This window comes from Fukomys damarensis, unplaced genomic scaffold (assembly GCF_012274545.1).
Source record: "Fukomys damarensis isolate Sample0158 unplaced genomic scaffold, DMR_v1.0_HiC HiC_scaffold_16, whole genome shotgun sequence".
In the NCBI taxonomy this organism is placed as follows: Eukaryota; Metazoa; Chordata; class Mammalia; order Rodentia; family Bathyergidae; genus Fukomys; species Fukomys damarensis.
Window position 1 is genome coordinate 68,696,481 of NW_022900928.1, and position 19,031 is coordinate 68,715,511.

Below are 19,031 nucleotides of genomic sequence, written 5' to 3' on the forward strand. Positions count from 1 at the left end.
GGGGGGAGAAGGAGGAGGAGGAGGAGGAAGAAGAAGAAGAAATGCTAACATGTTAACATGTTAGACTCTGTTAGCTCTCTCATAGCATCCCTGTCCCACATGAAGAAGGAATGAGACTATAGCATTATACACATTTTACAGGTTAATGAAACTGAGACACATGGAGTTTAAGTCAGTAATCAGTTGAAAGTTGATTGCAGATTTGAGACCACCACTCTGATCCCTTGACCCTACCCTCAAAGTCTAGATCAGTCCCTGCCCAGAGATGTTTCTCTTTCAGTAGAAGGTTGATGTTGACAACTGGAAAATGTCAAAGTCTTTCATGGGGGAGATGGTTTATTTAGGTAAGTAATTTTAAAGATGGAATGTCTACCAAATTCTTAGTAGTGACTATTTAAAAAATCAGCACACCTTTTAAAACACTTTCCTTTTGCCTGCCTCATTCTCCTCCGGACCTAGAATTTTCAAGAAGTTCTGTCTACTGGATAAAAAGAGGAGAATACTGGATTTGGGCAGGGCCTGGAACTAGGGGGAAGACAACTTGAATAGAAGTAAGTTCTGTCTAAGCAGTGCCAACAGGATTTACAAGCCTTTGAAAATACCGCACAAATGGTCAGCCCTTTCCAGAATCTTCCCAGGGAGGATTTATACTTGTGCAATAGACTCCTAATTTGTGCCGTTGGCCTTTTCAAGACATACTGAGTTTCCAAAATATTTCTGTTGATTGAATGACAAATTAGCAAACAAACTACTGCTGAGTTGCCAAAGTGCTTTATGTCTTCTTTCTGTATACCCTTCCACATATTCCTGAGAAGGGAATGACCCCTGAGTGTCATCATCTTAATGTGGGTATGTTCACCAGCTGTGGAGTTAGTAATGCTAGAACTTACTCTGGATCTAGGTGCTCTGTGTTTGGAATCTTGGCTTCACCACTGAGCTGCTGAGTGATTGTGGATGAATTTCTCAAATGCTCTTAAGCCTCAGTTTTCTCACTTGTCAAATGTGGGCCACAGTCCCCACCTAACAGAGTTCTTAAGTGGATCCCATAGTAAAATGAAGTAAAGCATGTAGCTCAGTGTCTGGCACAGAAGGTCAGTGCTCAATAAATGTTGGCTCTGGTGTCATTATTCCCCAGGACAGTTCCTTCGTCGAGGGGAAGTGTTTTGGGATGATCTGAACTGCACCATCAAGTGCCGCTGTCTGGATTTCAACAATGAGATCTACTGCCAGGAGGCCTCTTGCAGCCCCTATGAGGTGTGCGAACCCAGAGGCAAATTCTTCTATTGCAGTCCCGTGGAGATCAGCACCTGTGTGGTGTTTGGGGAGCCACACTACCACACTTTCGATGGCTTTCTCTTCCACTTCCAAGGCTCCTGTGCCTACTTGCTGGCCCGACAGTGTTTGCAGACTTCTAGCCTCCCTTTCTTCAGTGTGGAGGCCAAGAATGAGCACCGAGGTGGCTTAGCTGTTTCCTGGGTGAAAGAGCTCTCTGTTGAGGTCAATGGCTACAAGATTCTCCTTCCCAAAGGAAGCTATGGAAAAGTCAAGGTGAGAGCCTCTCCTTTCTTCATGGGGAGATGGTGAAACTGGATATTCTTTAGCCTGATGACATCTTCCCATCTACTAGTTCTGTAGTTTATTTCTCTATGGTCCCAAAGAGATAGATGCATGCTCTTCCTGCCTTGCAAATATCTTGCAATATGCTTTACTTGACAAAATTTTATTTGTATAAGAATTTCACTGAGCCCTGTCCTTAACAAGTCTATTCACTTGTTTTGGTCTTATTTTTGTTTTTTGTAGGGTACGGGGGATTGAGCTTGGGTCCTGGCGCTTGAACTTGGGTCCTTGCTCTTGCAAGGCAGGTTGTGGAACCACTGAGCTAAATCCCTGGCCCTAAGTCTATTCAATTTTAAATTTAAAATTGATTTATATTCCTAGCTCCCTCACTGGTAGACACATGTACACACGTGTGCGAGCACACGCACATTCACACACACACACACAATTGAAAGGAAAAATGGATAAGTTTAATTTCCTTTAGATCTGCCTTATAATAGCAGTAATCACATGGACATGGTACATGTACAAAGTACAAACCCATAATTCAGTAAGCCTTTGATTAACAATCCTCACCCCATCTCAGCCCCCATCCTGTTTTCCCAATACCTGTTGTTTTATTTTCAGAGAAATATGTATTGGAAACCCCAGAGACACCACGTGAGGAGGCACCTGCAATGGCCTTGGTGACTTCCTTAGTGAGGGCTGTGTGGAAGAGTCCCATGAAAGCTTTGCCCAAAAACCCCTCTACCAGAATCCCCTGTTGTTGCCCAAACTAACAGAGAACTTGGGTCTCTGCTGGCCTGTTTAGCCTATGCAATGATTCCTGTTGCTGTCCACCTGGATTTCAAGCAGGGACATTGACAAAAGAGGGAGAGCAAAAAGCCACTAGCAATTACTCAATTTGTGGAGGCCCCAGTTTTCACTGTGGTAATGAAGTCCTTGTTGAGACCATGTATTTATTCCAGCAATAATAACCAAGACCACAAGGGGTTGATTGCTGCAACCCCATGCAATCCTTAATCCTCATGCATGGAGGTCATTACAGAGATTACGAACCAGAACAAATGCCAATACAGGCATTCCTTTCTGTTTTTAAAAAAAGTGTTGTAATTTTAATTGATGCAGCATGTCTAACAAAAGGCAGGACTGGGGAACTAATTCTACTTTTTCTGGCTGTGCCCTTCCTAGATCTATGCAGCTTATCAGCTTCATAATTAGGAAAGTGAGCTATTACTGTGACTGAAATGCCAATGTGCTTGTTATTTGGGTAGTATCTCTAGGGAAAGCTTCATATGTCAAATCAAAGCTAAGAGTTCGGGCCCAGAAGTTTGGAATTTTTCCATTTTAAATTTGTATTATGTCGTTGAGCACTAGGCTTATCCTAGTGGATAGATGTTAACATTTCAAGCTAAAAATTTTTCACTAGCTTTCCCCTACTTGTTGAATTGTGAGGAGGATGTGTATGATATCAGTGGTTGAGAAAGAAAGGTTCATGCTTTATTCCTACTTTCCATTTTGATTAAAATTCCTTTTCACTCACAGTCAGACATTTTTAGAAAGAAAGGGGCCTTGTCATTTCTCTCAGGCCTAGCAGCTCTGCTAATTTTGTGTGGCTGTATTCCATCGTCCAGGCGTAGGGCACAGATTCCTCAATTTTCTGTAACGACAGGGAGATGTGGATGTGAATATAAATGTTTCAGAAAGAAAAGGTTATGTGACTCCAACTGCCAGCTAACAATGGCTTCCTTTTCCTTTTGCCAAATGGTTTCTAATGTCTTTGAATACACCTGCTCTGCTGGGAGAGTGACTGGGTAGACTGCAGAGCCTTGACCCAGGGTAACTTAGGGACAGGCAGGGAGAGGGCTGGATAGCAGAAAGGAGCCTGAGATGCCTGGGAGGCAGCAGATTTCTCCAGCCACATTGTGCCAAGCTGGGAATAGATACTAAGATCTGTCCTTCCAAACTAAAAACTACAGACCCCTTTCTTCAATCCTGACTCCGCATGCTGGAGGTGCATTCTATCTAGGGATTTTTCTACACTGAACTATTCTCAACTAAGGAAGTAAACAACTCTAAGCTTGTGTATGCTAATGGGGCTCAAAAGAGAGCCAGCATTGCTAAAAATCCATTATCTGACAAATGTCTCCTTCTAGCTAATACAGGTTTTCCTATTTCTCCTTCTCATCGACACCAGTAGTTTAGGGGCCTCCACTGGAAAGGGAATCGAGGCCAACTAGCCCATGGTGATGAAGACTTCAGACTCTGATGTGTGATCTGCTCACATCCTTGTGCCACTACTGCTACTACAGATTTTCTTCATCTGTAGAGTGGAGACAGTCATATCTCCTAGACAGGATACCTAAGCTTTTGCCTGGGTTTGGTTGGGATAGTGGCAGCAGGAAGATGTGGTGACAACATGGCTTTGGCGTCTGATTGGCAGGTCCAGTCACCTGTGAGTCACACCAGCCTTGATTCTCAATTTCCTCATCTGTAAAGAGGGAGAACAATATGGACTTTCTAAGGTTATTGTGAGCCTTAAGTAGCATAGCCATGTTTGCAGTGTCTGCTCTGAGGCCAGGTACACAGTAGGCACTCAATACATGCTGGCTCTACTGGAATATCTTTCAGTTGTAAGATCTATGCTTCTGTGGTTCCCTGTTATTTCTCCTCCCTTTGACCATGGCCACATCCTGGGACAAACTCTATTGAAGGGAAAAAGGAGCAGAACCCAGGGAGAAAAAACAGTGAGGTTTGTCTACCATTGCTAAATTCAAGGTGAGGCCTGGGCTAGAGATGAGATGAGCAATCATCTGTCATAATAAGAGTCCTCCAGGAGCCCCTGCTCTGAGTGCTGGGGACACAAGTAACTCATGTGTGATGAGAGTGGAGAGGCTGTCATGAGCACTTGTGGCAGGAAAAAGGCATCAATTGAGGATGTTGCCAACCTCTATGATCGATCCAGGTGTGATGTCAGCCAGAGAGAAAGAGGAGAACAGATCCAGAAGAACAGGAGGAAAACTATAGCATCCAGAGTCTCTCTGCCTCTGGCTTCTGCTCCGAGAGATAGAAGACTTTGCCACTCATTAGCAGGAGCTTGAGTGAGAGGACAGAGCAATCAATAATTGATATATTTGGCATTTAAAACTATACCAACCTTGAGGAAGATTTCTCCTTCTATGTCCCAGAATAGTGCAATGCATAAAACTTATTCAATATTCTTGCTAGCTGACTTTCCTTACAGTGTGGTTTTTCCCACCCGTGTTGGCTAGCCCCACCTAGGAGATAAGGATACATTAACTAATTCTTTGTTTTTTTCTTTCTACCTTTAGCTCTCTGTAGGAGAGTTTCTTTCTCAAGCTTATTTTTCTTGTCTCCTTCCCCATTCTCCATTCACATGCTGACATCCTAAACTCCCAAGGTAGTGGTGTTAGGAGACAAGATCTTGGGGAGGTGACTGGGCCAGATAGAGTCATGCTAAATGGAATAGAGCCCTTATGAAAGGCCACAGGTAGTTTGTTTTCCCTCTGTCATATGAGGACCTAGTGAGAAGGTGTCATTTATGTACCTGAAAGTTAGCTTATAGATACTGAATCCATCATGGCCTCTAGAACTGTGAGAAATACATTTGTGTTGTTTTATAAGCCACCTTCTTTATGGTGTTTTATTATAACAGACCAAACAGATTTAGACAGAAGATGGTACCAGGAATGGTGTGCTGCTACAACAAATACAAATGTGGAAGTGGCTTTGGAACTGGGTGATGGTTGGAAGCTTAAAAGCCCTGTAGCTATGTTGCTGTGAGCAGATCATGAAGGGTGATGGTGATTTTGGTGAGAGCAAACTGAGAGAGCTGTACCTGGCATCTGACAAAGTAAATGTCAGGAGCAATGTGTGGGAGATCTATTGTCTAAGTAGCAAAAACAGTGGCACATAAGGCCCTTGTCCTCTCCATATGCCCAAACGAGTATAGGTCTGAGACAGATGGAAAGTTGATGTGCACTTACAGTCAAGCCCAGTGAGGACTGTGTGAGGACTAATCATTCCCTCCTAGTCCATGAACCTGAGGGTCTGTAGGTGCAAGGCATGGTAAGTGGGAAGAAAAAAACCAGCCCTATCTGTTAGAAGCTTTTCAAGGCACCTGCTCAAATTATCTAGATGCCTGGAATGCACTCTTCTTTCTTCCTCCATCTCTCACGGCTTCTACAAAGACCACCGGAGCCAGTGGAGTAAGCTCCATTAACTCATCCTCCCTCTTTCTGTCCATGTCTAGTTCGAGTTCTCATCCTCATCAGCCTCTGGATTCCTGTAGCAGTTGTCTACGTTTTGCTTTTCACCCTGGTCTTAGTTAAATAAGATCTTTACACTAGCCACGCTGGACCTTCAAAATGCAAATAAGACTATGTCATTCTCTTGCATAAAGTCCCTCAGGAGGTCTCCCTACGGAATAGAAAGCCAGATTTGTGTTGTGTTGGTTTGTTTTTAACATGGCTTTAAATGCCCTCCAGGATCTATTCTCTACACAAAGCCAGGGCAATTCTTTTAAAGCATAAGTCAGATTGTGTAGATCCTTTGTTTTAAGCACCCTCTTGGCTCTGTGTCTCACTCATAGTCAAAGCCAAAGTCTTTAAGAGGCGGACAGGCCCTCCTTGTTCTGGCTTCTGTTCTGACATCAGCTACCACTGCCCTCTGCTGCCATCTCTGCTCCAGCCATGAAAGGCCCCCTGATACTCTGAGGCACCAGTATACTCCCAACTTCAGTCTTCCTGGTATCTCCTTGGGACCCCCCTCTCACTCCAAATCTGGCATGGCTTCTTCTTCCTTTCAGATGTCCCCTTTCCGTGGAGCACTGCCATAACCTTCCTATTGAAGATTAAAAACCCTATTCTTTAGCACTTGTGATTCATATTCCTTGCTTGATTTTTCTGCATAACATCTACCTTACATAATTAAATAGTTCACTCATTTATTTTGTTTGCTCTTGGTCTCTCAGTTAAAATACAGGTTCCATGAGTAGGGACTTTTGTCTGTTTCACTTAGTGCCAATCTCAACTCTTACAGCAGAACTTGATCACAGAGCGATATAAGTGGCTGTTTGCAGGATGATGGGCTTGGCCTGTGTCCCCAGCTTCATCTTTGGTCACCTGTTCCCCCTGCAGTCCAGAACACCCCATGAGTCACCCCCATACCCCACACACAACTGTCTTCACCCTTCTGCCTTTGTTTATTTGTCCTGGAATTTTCATCCTACCCACCATCTGCCTCTGATCATTTCTGTTTATCTTTAAAAACCTGGGTTACACTTAACTACTTCTAAAAACCTTATATGACTTCCCCAGGCTGGAGTAAGTGTCCATTTACTTTTCCCTCATTGCACCATATATTGGTTCATATTTAAAACTATCTACTGTAAGTGCCATTTGTGTTCTTTTTTGGTAGGCTGAGATCTCCTTGGGGGGCTGGACAGTTATCATTTTTAATCATGTACTTCTCAACTCCTGACATAGTGCATGGTACCTAGCAAGTGTTCAGATTTATCGTTGTTCCGTGATTAAATGACCTGGCACCGATATGAGGAAATCACAGAGCAAAACACATAGAGAATGGTACTAGGGAACCCCAAAGCTCCATGGGGTTCAACAGTCAATATATTCACATTTCAGCTGGGAGAAGTGTCTGTGGCACTAAGGAGCCATGGAAAATGTTCAACAAATTGATACTTAATGAACTTTAGAGGAAAAGCAGGGATGAGTCTTTCCAGAAAAGGCTTGAAGCTAGAGCTAGCAAGGAGAGGGTTACAACCATTGATCCAAAGGAGTCTAGGGGCACAGGAAATGCCACAGCTACGCTGGCTCAAGTCCACAGTGCTGGGCTAGTCAATACCAGCTGCTCCCTAGAATTCTCTCCAGCCTTTGCTGTAGTAAGATGTAAGCCTACCGGACCCTGGACATTTTGGGTGGCCATTCTCTCTGGAACACTGAGTTTCTCTGACCTCCTTTTCTAACCTCTGCTGGAACCCATTGCCTGGGCACCTGCTCACCGCCTTTTACTGTTACTGTTGTTGGCAGGTTAATGACCTAGTGATTTCTTTGCCCATCATCTTAGACTTGGGGGCAGTGAAAATCTACCAGAGCGGCATGTCTACTGCCGTGGAAACGGATTTTGGGCTCTTAGTGACATTTGACGGCCAGCACTACGCCTCCATTTCCATCCCAGGCTCCTATATAAACTCCACCTGTGGGCTCTGTGGGAACTACAATAAAAACCCGCTGGATGACTTCCTGCGCCCTGACGGCAGGCCGGCCATGTCTGTGCTAGACCTGGGAGAGAGCTGGCGTGTCTACCATGCAGACTGGAAATGTGGCCCCGGCTGTGTGGACAACTGCACCCAGTGTGATGCTGCCACCGAAGCCCTCTACTTTGGCTCTGACTATTGTGGCTTCCTCAACAAGACCGATGGCCCCCTGTGGGAGTGTGGTACTATTGTGGACCCCACAGCCTTTGTGCATAGCTGCGTGTATGACCTGTGTAGCGTGAGGGACAATGGCACGCTTCTCTGTCAAGCCATCCAGGCCTATGCCCTTGTGTGCCAAGCCCTTGGCATCCCAATCGGAGACTGGCGAATCCAGACTGGGTGTGGTAAGCTGGCGTCCCATCCCAGTGAAAGGCCTCATTTGTGCTGGGGGTGTGGACAGGGTTTCAGGGGTCCTCTAAAGGTCCTTGTTAAGACTTATGGCCCAAGGGTAAGGGGTGAGAAAGAGGCTGAACTCTAACAAATTATAAGGAATGAACTGTAAAAGAATCCCTTCCCTTCTTCCCGCCCAATAGCAGAGCTGAAAGTGCAATGATGAGCATAAATGGTCTGGAAGTGTAGAATGGATGGTAGGAAATACGTGGCTGGAGGAAAGCTCAAAGCAGGGGAGACAACCACAGAGCTGGGCAAAGGCTGGGCTTTCCAGAGGCAGTGGTGTCTGTTGCATTAGTGTAGATGCTGGCTTGGGTGATCAGAACCTGCCTTTGGGAAAAGAGTTCACTTCCCAAAAGGAACCTGCAGCCACAGCTCTGTGGCTCTTTGACTTCCATTTTTGGTCCCTTTAAGAGTTTGTGCCCTTTGCTCTGGAGCATTTCAGCTGACCTGCTGCTGCTGGTCAAAGAAAAGGCTGCAGATAGAATGCAGAGTATGCCAGTGAAGAAGCTCTTTTTCTAAAAGGGTAAGCATGGTTAAGAGAAGCCCCAATTTGGGGGGAAGTCCAGGATCTTTTGAAGTACATTTTTGGATTAAGCATTTTACATTATTTACTTTTTTTTTTTCTGTCTAGACCATTGCAATTTCTCTTTTTTTCCTAGTTATGTAAAATTTTAAAACTAAAAATGTTTTATTTCTGTCTTAGTCCTTGGTTTCCTCTTACATGTGTAAACAGAAAATTGTAATCCATGCATTTAAGAGTACTCTGGAGGTGAGAAGATTTTAAAATTTCTTTAAATTCTAAGGCCAGAGGGAGATTTTTCTCATCCATAAGTATAAGTTGGAGTAACATAAGAATGTCATGTGTCAGATTCAAATCTTAGAGTATTGGTCAAACTACTAAGCAGCAGTTATTTTTCTTGCTTTGAGACAGATCAACCTCTGTATGCCCAGAGAAGATGCATCATAATTCAAGTTGAGGCTGAACATGGCTTCTCTCTGATCCTTATATAATCCAAGAACATCCCAATTGTCAAACTACATTTTTACATATAATGGCTATTTTTTCCTAGTGACACTGCTTTCCCACCTTCGTATTTCTTCCCCTCCCCTCTTTAGGTCGATGAATTATATTTAATTCAGAGAGCTAGTTTACTAGGCCCCTGCCTGCTGGGCAGATCTAAACGTTTATATAGACTCAGATGCTCTTGAAATAAGAATAGTAGGCATCAAAGGCATGAAGGCACTGAGTTCCCATCCAAAGCACACAGTCTTTGCAGGTAGCTGGTGCTCTTTCTTCTTTTTAATATCCCAAGGAATTTATTTCCATTGTCTGTCTTAGTCAAACCAGATATTTTAAGTACCTCTTTGTTAGAAATTTCATGTTTTCAAATCACTCCTCTAGCAGTTATATGTTCTATTGCTCCTAGAATTGAAATGTATTTCCTTCTAAGAATGAGCCATGATCTTTAAAATCAGGTCAGCTCATATGGCCATCCATTGAAGCTCTAAAAACATCTTAATGGCCGGAGATCACCAAATAATAACTCTGTATTGAGTATTGGCCTAATGTAGGGAGGACAGCAAATGGAAGTTCAGCTTCAGTGGATATCATCAAATTCAAGTTAAATTTCACAATCCAACCTTGTTGCTCTGTAGTTATTAGGAAAGCAATTGAGCTGGTTTGTACAGATGCTACCCCGAGTCTCTGTTCATGAATGAGTAGCTCCTTGGCTCTTACTCTAGGACCTAGGTGACTGAGAAGGGCATTCTTTCTCCTGGCCCCTGTCTTGTTGGATTCTGGCCAGTTATCCCTCCAGGTCCACTCACCAGCTCTCTCCCTTTCCCTCCCCCTTCCGCACCAGTGTCCACGGTGCAGTGCCCCAGCTTCAGCCACTATTCTGTGTGTACCAGCAGCTGCCCTGACACCTGCTCGGACCTGACCGCCTCTCAGAACTGTGCCACACCCTGCACCGAGGGCTGTGAGTGCAACGAGGGCTTTGTCCTCAGCACCAGCCAGTGTGTCCCACTGCACAAGTGCGGCTGCGATTTCGATGGCCACTACTACACCATGGGGGAGTTCTTCTGGGCCACGGCCAACTGCACAGTGCAGTGCCTGTGTGAGGAGGGAGGGGATGTCTACTGCTTCAACAAGACCTGCCGCAGTGGGGAGGTGTGCGCTGTGGAGGATGGCTACCAGGGCTGCTTCCCCAAACGCGAGACTGTGTGCCTGCTCAGCCAGAACCAGGTGCTGCACACCTTCGATGGCGCAGCCTATGCCTTCCCCTCTGAGTTCTCCTACACCCTCCTAAAGACCTGTCCTGAGCGTGCGGAGTACCTAGAGATAGATATCAACAAGAAGAAGCCTGACGCTGGACCAGCTTGGCTCCGGGGTCTTCGGATCCTGGTGGCTGACCAGGAGGTCAAGATAGGAGGAGCCGGGGCTTCGGAAGTCAAGGTAAGATGGCTGGCTCCCTTGAGGGCCTTCGGATGGATCTCACACAGTGAAGGAACTTGACCTTTGCAACTTTCTGCTTCTGCTGGTGAGTGGATTCTAGAAAGGAAATTGCTCCCAAATGGGAACATTTTCTAATGACCAACACTAAATAAGACTCTCGGGTGAAGAAATGGAGCAAAGCTAGAATATCTTGAATTAGACAGGTGGAGTGGGAATCACTTGCCCTTGCCCTAACAGCAAATGCTTACAGAATGCTAGCTGTGTGCCAAGCACTATTCTAAGCCCTTCAGAAGTAGCAGCACACTTCATCTTATGAAATAGACAGTATTATTACCCTTATTTTGTAGATGCAAACAAACAAACAAACAAACAAACAAAAAACCAGTGAGGCCCAGAGAGGTTAAGTAACTTCCTTCAGGGACACACAATCACAAAATGAGATTCAAGCCCAAGCAGCCCCTGGAATCTATGCTCTTACTGCTTGTGTTGTACTAATTCTGCTACCTGTAGATGGGACTACAGGTAATGTGGGGCAATGTAAGAGTGCCCCACCATCACCACACTGGCCTGGTCTAAAGTACTCATCATCAGGCATCCAGAGTCATAGATCATTAGTTATAGAAGAAATCTGGGGAGTCTTCTAGTGAACTCCTCATGTTCACATGAAGATCCCAAAGGGCTGAGTGCCCATAGCTAACTGAGGCATGGCTGGGTTATAGGAAGGGAATCTCTTTTTTCCCAAGCTATCATACATTTCATAGGCTCACGTGAATTCTGGTTTAGATAATAAACATTAACACAATATAGTCCAAGGAGACAAAAAAAATACTCATCCACCAACTAGAAGAGGGCTGTGTTCTCATTCTACTTGGCATATTGGCAGAGGTTAATATGCTAAAAGAATAGCAAGAGATAGATAGGTGGATGAACAGTTGGATAGTGAGATAAACTCTAAATGCCTAAGGGGGCTGGGACACAGGAAAATAAGAAACCAGAAAGGTGGGGAGGAAGGGGAGCTGTCTGCAAAACAAAGGGCCCCAAAAGAGATGCTGGACAGCAGGAGGAAGTCACATATCTAAGGCAATTTTTACTTACATTTCAAGTTTGGATTTTGGGGGGAGTGGGTGAGGGCTACATTAGAGTCTAGAACACACACAAGTAAAGAGCATCTGAGTTTCACAAGAAAGACACAAGCCCATGAAAACAATTGGTCTACCGTCTGTGGTTTCCATAGACCATCAGTTTCTTGATATTTCTTGAGGAGCTAGTCTCTGGAGAGCTATGGTTTTATTCTACAGTCTTGGAAACGGTGATCAGGTACTCCGTGTGTCTCCAGAATTGATGGCACTGCTTTGATTTTTCAGTTGAATGGTCAGGAAGTGGAATTACCTTTTTTCCATCCTTCGGGGAGGCTGGAGATTTATCGAAACAAAAATAGTACGACTGTGGAGTCCAAGGGCGTGGTGACTGTGCAGTACTCAGACGTGGGCCTGTTGTCCATCCGGCTGTCCACAACATACTTCAACTGCACTGGTGGTCTGTGCGGCTTCTTCAACGCCAACGCCAGTGACGAATTCTGCCTCCCGAATGGCAAGTGCACAGACAACCTGGCAGTGTTCTTGGAGAGCTGGACGACATTCGAAGAGATCTGCAATGGGGAGTGTGGAGACCTGCTGAAGGCCTGCAACAATGACTCAGAGCTGCTGAAGTTCTACCGGAGCCGCTCCAGGTGTGGCATCATCAATGACCCCTCCAACAGCTCCTTCCTGGAATGCCATGGGGTGGTCAATGTCACTGCCTACTACCGCACCTGCCTCTTCCGCCTGTGCCAGAGTGGGGGCAATGAGTCTGAACTCTGTGACTCAGTGGCACGGTATGCCAGCGCTTGCAAGAACGCTGATGTGGAGGTGGGTCCCTGGAGGACCTACGACTTCTGCCGTAAGTTGGGGCTGCTTCATGGGGAAGGAGACTGAGAAGTGGGGTTAGGAATGCACGCCAGTCACACTTTTTTACTTCAGGTTGAGGGGTTGGATGCAGGGCCTTCACACTACATCCCCAGCCTTTTTAAATTTTTTGCTTTATTTTTGAAGCAGGGTTTTCCTTAGTTGCTAAGTTTCCCAGGCTAGGCTTGAACTTGCCATTCTCTTACCTCAGCTCCCTAGAATGCTAGGTTTACACCATGACCAGCTCAGTTATATTTTCCTTCTTACTCAGAACTTGTCTTCCTAGCAAGACTGAGTTCCAGGGCTAAGTACAAGGTAACTCTTTCCTAGTCTAAAAGTAGGCCCATCACCCCAAACTAGACTGTTACTCACCATCATTCATTTCTCGTGACATAATACCTTTCCATCATAGGTCAGTTAGCCACCCTCTTGACTCACAGTTTTACCTAGCAGCAGGTACAAAAACCATGTCAAAGACTAGAACTCTCTGTGGTGGCTCCATACGTGCCCTTTTCCCTTGGCAGAGAAGGGCTCATTCACTGTGACGGGAAGTGATTGGTTGGGGAGTCTTTCAGGGTTTAGAGATTACTGCCACTCCCTGGGGCAAACCTGACAAGGGCTTTCAAATGCAGGCCATGTAGCTGGCTCTTCATTTTGTTCCCAGAGGGTCTGACCTTTCTTGGCAGGGCAGTGACTACTTGTAGTCATCAGAATGACCACTGGGAAGGCCTGACACAGAACACCCTTGATTATCAGCAGAAGTGCAGCAGGGAAGAGGAGTAAATGAGAAGGAGGACCCACACCCAGAGAAAGAACCATCTCCCCTGGACTTCAGCACACATACCTCTCCTGCCAGAGAGTTCAGTTCTAAGCCCGAATCAACCTTACCATTGAGATTCCATCCTCTGCTTCTGTTTAGCTCTCACCCATTTTCTTTCTTCTGAAGTTTAATTTTTTATTTTGAAATGATTTCAAAGCTACATAGAAGTTGCAAAAATATTTATCTATTACTTAGATTAACCTGTTGCTAAATATTTGTTCTCCCTCAATCCTTTCCATTTGAAAGTAAGTTGTATATTTCATGTATCTTGTATTAGCTTTCTGTCACTCTAACAAAATGCCTGAGATAATCAATTCATAAAGAGAAAAGGCTACACTGGGCAAGGTGGTACATGGATATAATCTATCACTATGAGAGGTTAAAACAGGAGGATCACAAGGTCAAGCCCAGCCTGGGCAACTTAGTGACTTACAGAGGCCCTGCCTCAAAAAGATATTTTTAAAAACCTGCTACATAGCCAGGGAGGACACACACACACACACACACACACACACACACACACACACACAGCACTGGAGATGTAAAAAGGCCCTAGATTCAGTCCCCAGTATGGGGCAGGGGGAGATTTATTTATTTTAGTTCATGGTTTCCAAGGTTTCAGTCCATGATTTGTTGGCCCCTTTAGTTTTATGCTTACAGTAGGGAACATTTGGAGTAGAAAAGCAATTCACTTCATAGCCAGGAAGAAAGAGGGTCTGGGATCCAACTATCTTCTTCAAGGTTACTCTCACAGTGACCAGAAGTCCTCCCAGTAGACCCCACCTCTAAAATGTTTCCACTGCCTCCCAATATCTCCAAGCTGGAGACTAAGCCTTTAAAACACAGGAACACTTAAAATCCAAACTATTGCACTCCTTTACCTATAAATCTTCAGTGTGTATTTCCTTAGAATAAGGACCCTTTCTTACATAACCACAGCAGTTATCAGCTTTGAGAAATTTAATGTTAATACAATAATTTTAACATCCAAATTCACATTTTGTCAGTTAACCTAGCAATGGCCTCATTTTTTGTGTGTATTTGCCTCAGTACAGATTGAGTTTAGGATCATATGCTGATGCATTTTATTGTCATCTCTCTTCAGTCTCCTTTAGTCTGGAACAATTCCTTAACTTTATCTCTTATGATCTTGGCATTATTGAAGAACTCTCCTACTTCAAACAGAACTGCCCTCCACTTGGATTTTGTGTTTCCTCATGAGCATGAGCTTCGCATCCGCATCCAGCCCTTCTCACAGGCCACACTGGGTTTCTGAGATCCCAGCACAAGGGGAGTCATACTCTGTCCATCCTTCCTCCTTGATGATGTAGACACTGATCCCCGGCCAGGGTGTATAGTCCCTATGGTTTCCCTTGGCAACCAACAAGTGAACTGGGGGGAGATGCTTTATGACTATACAAATATCCTGTTTTACTTTGAAATCCTCCTCCTCGATTCAGTGCCCATTGTTGATTTTTGTTTGTTTCAATCTCTTGCACAATGATTACTCACTGACAGTGTCCACCTGCAGTACTCTCTCCAGTTTTACCAGCCAGCAGTTGTAATTTTACTGTAAGCAAGAGGCTTCCCTCGTCCTTTATTACCTATTCATTGATCCATCCTTGTACTAACATTGCTTTCTACTTCTCTTTCACATCTTATCAGTGTGACATAGTTTCCTGTTTTTTAAAGTAGCTTATAATTCATATTATATTTTAAAAATTATTCTTGGTGTTAAAAATATTCCAAACTGGGCCTGTGGGATCCTCTTTAAACCACCTATGTCTTTTGCTATGTCTATGTCATGTTTTTGTTGTGTATGTGTGTGTGTGTGTGTATGTGTGTGTTTTAGTACTTTCTTACTTTCTGGTGTAACAAGATATTTCATATCCATATTGTACCTTCTCTGCTCCAGACTAGAATCAGCCATTACTACAAGAAACACTGATTCCTTTTGGTGGGGTATGTTATTAGAAACTAAGATCTGGGTGAGGGCTTTGCTCTTTGGGTGTCTTTGCTTTGACCCTTAGCACTTTCAGCAGTCGGAGGTCAGAACACACACGCACACATGCACACATGCACATGCACCCCTCCTGGGAAGTCCAATGAGCATGTGGAGGGTTTGATGGCTGTCATCTTAGAGGAGGGAAGTAGGTCCCTGCTGAGCCTTACCCATCCAGAGGAGGGACTGAGAGCAGATGCTCTGAATGCTAAAGATGGACATCTGGGAATATGCTTTTCATAAAGTCAACTACAGCAGGAAAGCTGCACTGTTTCTATTGACCAACACATCTAGTGAGACCTTGTAATACTTTCCCAAAGCTGCCTTTTAATGCACCTTTAGTATCCCCTTTGTCCTTATCTAATATGCTTTCTACTCCTGCTTTATGCCTAGTTTTCTAGTTGTATTTCATTCATGACACTGAGTTTCCCCCATACCAAATCTGCATCATGGCCAAGCCATGTCAGAGCCAGCCTTTCAGATGACTGACTCTTATGCAGCAGGGAGTGTTTCTGGTTTGTTAATGTATTGCACAGGGCACAGTCTGGTGGCACTGTGTATGCCAAGTTAGCCCAGCATGATGGAGACAGTCCCAGTCTTTTATTGGATTTGATGGTAGTTGAGAAGAGCTTCTCATCATGCCTCCTCCACACCCCAAAGCTGGAGGAAGCTCTAGTCTGTGCCTTTTTAGAGAGAGATTGGACAGAAGCAGCCACTTGGAACATGGCTTCTTTAGGTGGAAGGCCACTGTTCATACCTAAGACACTCCCAGGATGTCTCATCTAGATCCTGTGGCCTTGGGTTTGGCATGTTTGATTAATCAACTCTGCATGTACTAAGGGGTTAATATAGTTGAGGTCCTGCAGAAAGGAAATTGAACTGGGCAACAGCTACAAATCAGGAGCACCACTTTCTTTGAATCCAGAGAGAGAAAACCATTGCTTCTGGCTTCAGATGTTTTCATCCATCCTTCCCATTGGCAGAGCCAGGCTGCCCAATTAAGTAATTTCACAGAGTCATTTCAGGGGCTTGGGGAAGTTTTATGACTCCACGTCTGCATGCTCCAGACTTTCAGACAAATTCAGACAACACAATAAGTCATAAAGCAAGAGCCATTTAAATAAGTCATGTTATTTGCTATCACCATAAACCTGCAGTCAGTGTCATAACATTCATAATTTAGAGACAAATGTGAAAATCCTTGTATACAGGTATATATAATCAGTGCTGAACTAGCCTTCAACTCCAAAGCCATATGGTAGTACAGTCAACGGAAATGGAGGGAGTCCCTTAGCCTAGAGGGAAAACATGATTGGCCTTCAGTACACAGTGCAGAACAATTGTGTTGGTACTTGTGGGCAGAGCTATTAGTGCCATGCAATTTACTTCTCTGTAGTGTCCTTCATGCCCTTGGATTATAAAACACTATTAAGAAATGATGGCATAAGAGCCAGAGAAAGTTCTAAAGGTGGAACCTATTTTCCAAGGAGATAGTGGGGAACTTCCAGGCTTTAAACTACATGAACTTGTAGGTAGACTTCTTTTGTGTCCCTGGATTCTTTTCCTGCCCCAGTCAAGTTGTAATAAACAGAGAGAAGTAGGATGCTGACCTAGAACTCTGTGAAGAGTTCTAGTAAAGAGTGAAGAGTAAATGTTACTTGGTGTGGCGTGCTTTGTGAATCAGAGACTTGAGCTAAGTCTCTTCCTTCCTTAGAAGGAAGGCTTCTAAGAAGTACAGTTTGACACAGATGAGATGGCTGGGTGGAATTTGGTTTTGTAGAGAACTGTCTAGGCAGGGAAGAGAGTGTGTGTAAAGGCAGTGGGGGGTGACCGTGTACACAGGGGTAGGCTAGAGGGTGCTGGAGTAAAAAATTAAAGACAAAGATGTTGGACAGGGCCGGGGATTTAGCTCAGCGGTTCGGTGGCCTGCCTTGCAAGCGCAAGGACCCGAGTTCAATCCCCGGTACCAAAAAAAAAACAAACAAGATGTTGGACCAATCTGTAGAGTAAAAAATACCTACATGGAGCCTATCTGTGTAAGAAAAGGATGTGCAAAGAGAGAAAGCTTTCAATTAGAAATAGTCATGCCGCGGATAAACCTCATTGGCTATGATACTGCCACTGTGCAAAGCTAGAAAGGATATACTATGTATTGAGATTCTTTTGTGGAATGGATATATTAAATTATTAGTCCTCAGAACAATCCTATTAGGTAAGTATGGCCCTTATTTAACAAAAGAAGAAGCCAAAGCTTAGAGACATTAACAAGCCAGCATTAAGAGAGCAGCATCCCCAGGTTTCTATGGCTTCAATCATGTTTTCCTTCTAGCTCTCCACACTTTCTCTCCAGAGTCTAAGTCAGGAGACCTGGATTTTAATCTCTCTCTAGTTCTTACTAGTTAGATAAATGACATCATTGCACTTCAATTTCCTCATCTATTATAGGAATGGTAAGATTAGCCTTACTGTCCAGGTGACTGATATAAGGCACACAGTGGGCATAGGATGGTGGTTGGCTGATAGAAGTTGCTCGATACTGGCTTGTAGTCTCAGACTCTTCTACGTGACATAAGAAGAGCTGGTGTGTGAGGTGTTCACTGGGCTTCTGACTGCCCCAAATGAGGGTGACAATGGTGCTGGTCACAGGGCATTCACTGGACCTACTGTGTGAACAAATAGGAACTATAAATATGCACACATGTGTGCACATGCACTTCTGTTTCTGACCTCTGTCTTCTGTTTGTACCATCAGCTTTGGAATGCCCAGAGAACAGCCATTTCGAGGAATGCATGACATGTACTGAGACCTGTGAGACCCTGGCCCTGGGCCCCATCTGTGTAGATAGCTGCTCCGAGGGATGTCAGTGTGATGAGGGCTACGCCCTGCAAGGCAACCAGTGTGTCACCCGAAGTGAGTGTGGCTGTAACTTCGAGGGGCACCAACTTACCACCAATGAGACCTTCTGGGTGGACCAGGACTGCCAGATCTTCTGCTACTGCAATGGCACAGATAACAGTGTCCACTGTGAGACCATCCCCTGCAAGGATGATGAATATTGCATGGACGGGGGCGGCCTATACTATTGCCAGCCCCGCACTGATGCCTCCTGCATCATCTCGGGCTATGGCCACTACCTCACCTTTGATGGCTACCCCTTCGACTTCCAGACCAGCTGTCCACTCATCTTGTGTACCACAGGAAGCAGGCCGAGCTCAGACTCTATCCCCAAGTTTATCGTGACAGCCAAGAATGAGGACCGGGACCCATCCCTGGCCTTGTGGGTCAAACAAGTGGACGTGACTGTGTTTGGCTACAACATTGTAGTTCACCGGGCCTACAAGCACACTGTGCTGGTGAGTGACACAGGTCACCCTTGAGAAGGGAGTGATGAGGGTGCTGGTCAGTAAGACAGGCCGCAGCTATATCAGGCTGGCCCAGAATCCAAAGGAAATCAAAGCATTGCAGAGCAGAGGATGACTTTGGAAAATTTCTGTCACTTTATCATACAGTTTAGGAAATGGAAGCTCAGAGAAAAAGGATTTGATCAAGACACAGGCACCAAATT

The 19,031-nt window shown here is 44.7% G+C and overlaps 1 protein-coding gene and 1 non-coding gene across 2 annotated transcripts in view; one reads left to right on the forward strand and one right to left on the reverse strand.

The window, feature by feature from the left end:
• The window catches only part of LOC104865640 (tubulin-specific chaperone cofactor E-like protein), a 132,259-nt gene that overhangs the window by 74,970 nt on the left and 38,258 nt on the right, over window positions 1–19,031 (forward strand). Inside the window, exons 12-16 of the mRNA XM_033764391.1 lie at window positions 1,136–1,548; window positions 7,626–8,196; window positions 10,108–10,700; window positions 12,065–12,638; window positions 18,218–18,819. Coding sequence (XP_033620282.1) covers window positions 1,136–1,548; window positions 7,626–8,196; window positions 10,108–10,700; window positions 12,065–12,638; window positions 18,218–18,819 — 2,753 coding nt within the window. The remainder of the gene's footprint in view (window positions 1–1,135; window positions 1,549–7,625; window positions 8,197–10,107; window positions 10,701–12,064; window positions 12,639–18,217; window positions 18,820–19,031) is intronic.
• On the reverse strand, window positions 17,460–17,598 carry LOC117286397. Its single transcript, XR_004517573.1, has one exon. It is a non-coding gene; the product is annotated as a U4 spliceosomal RNA (small nuclear RNA).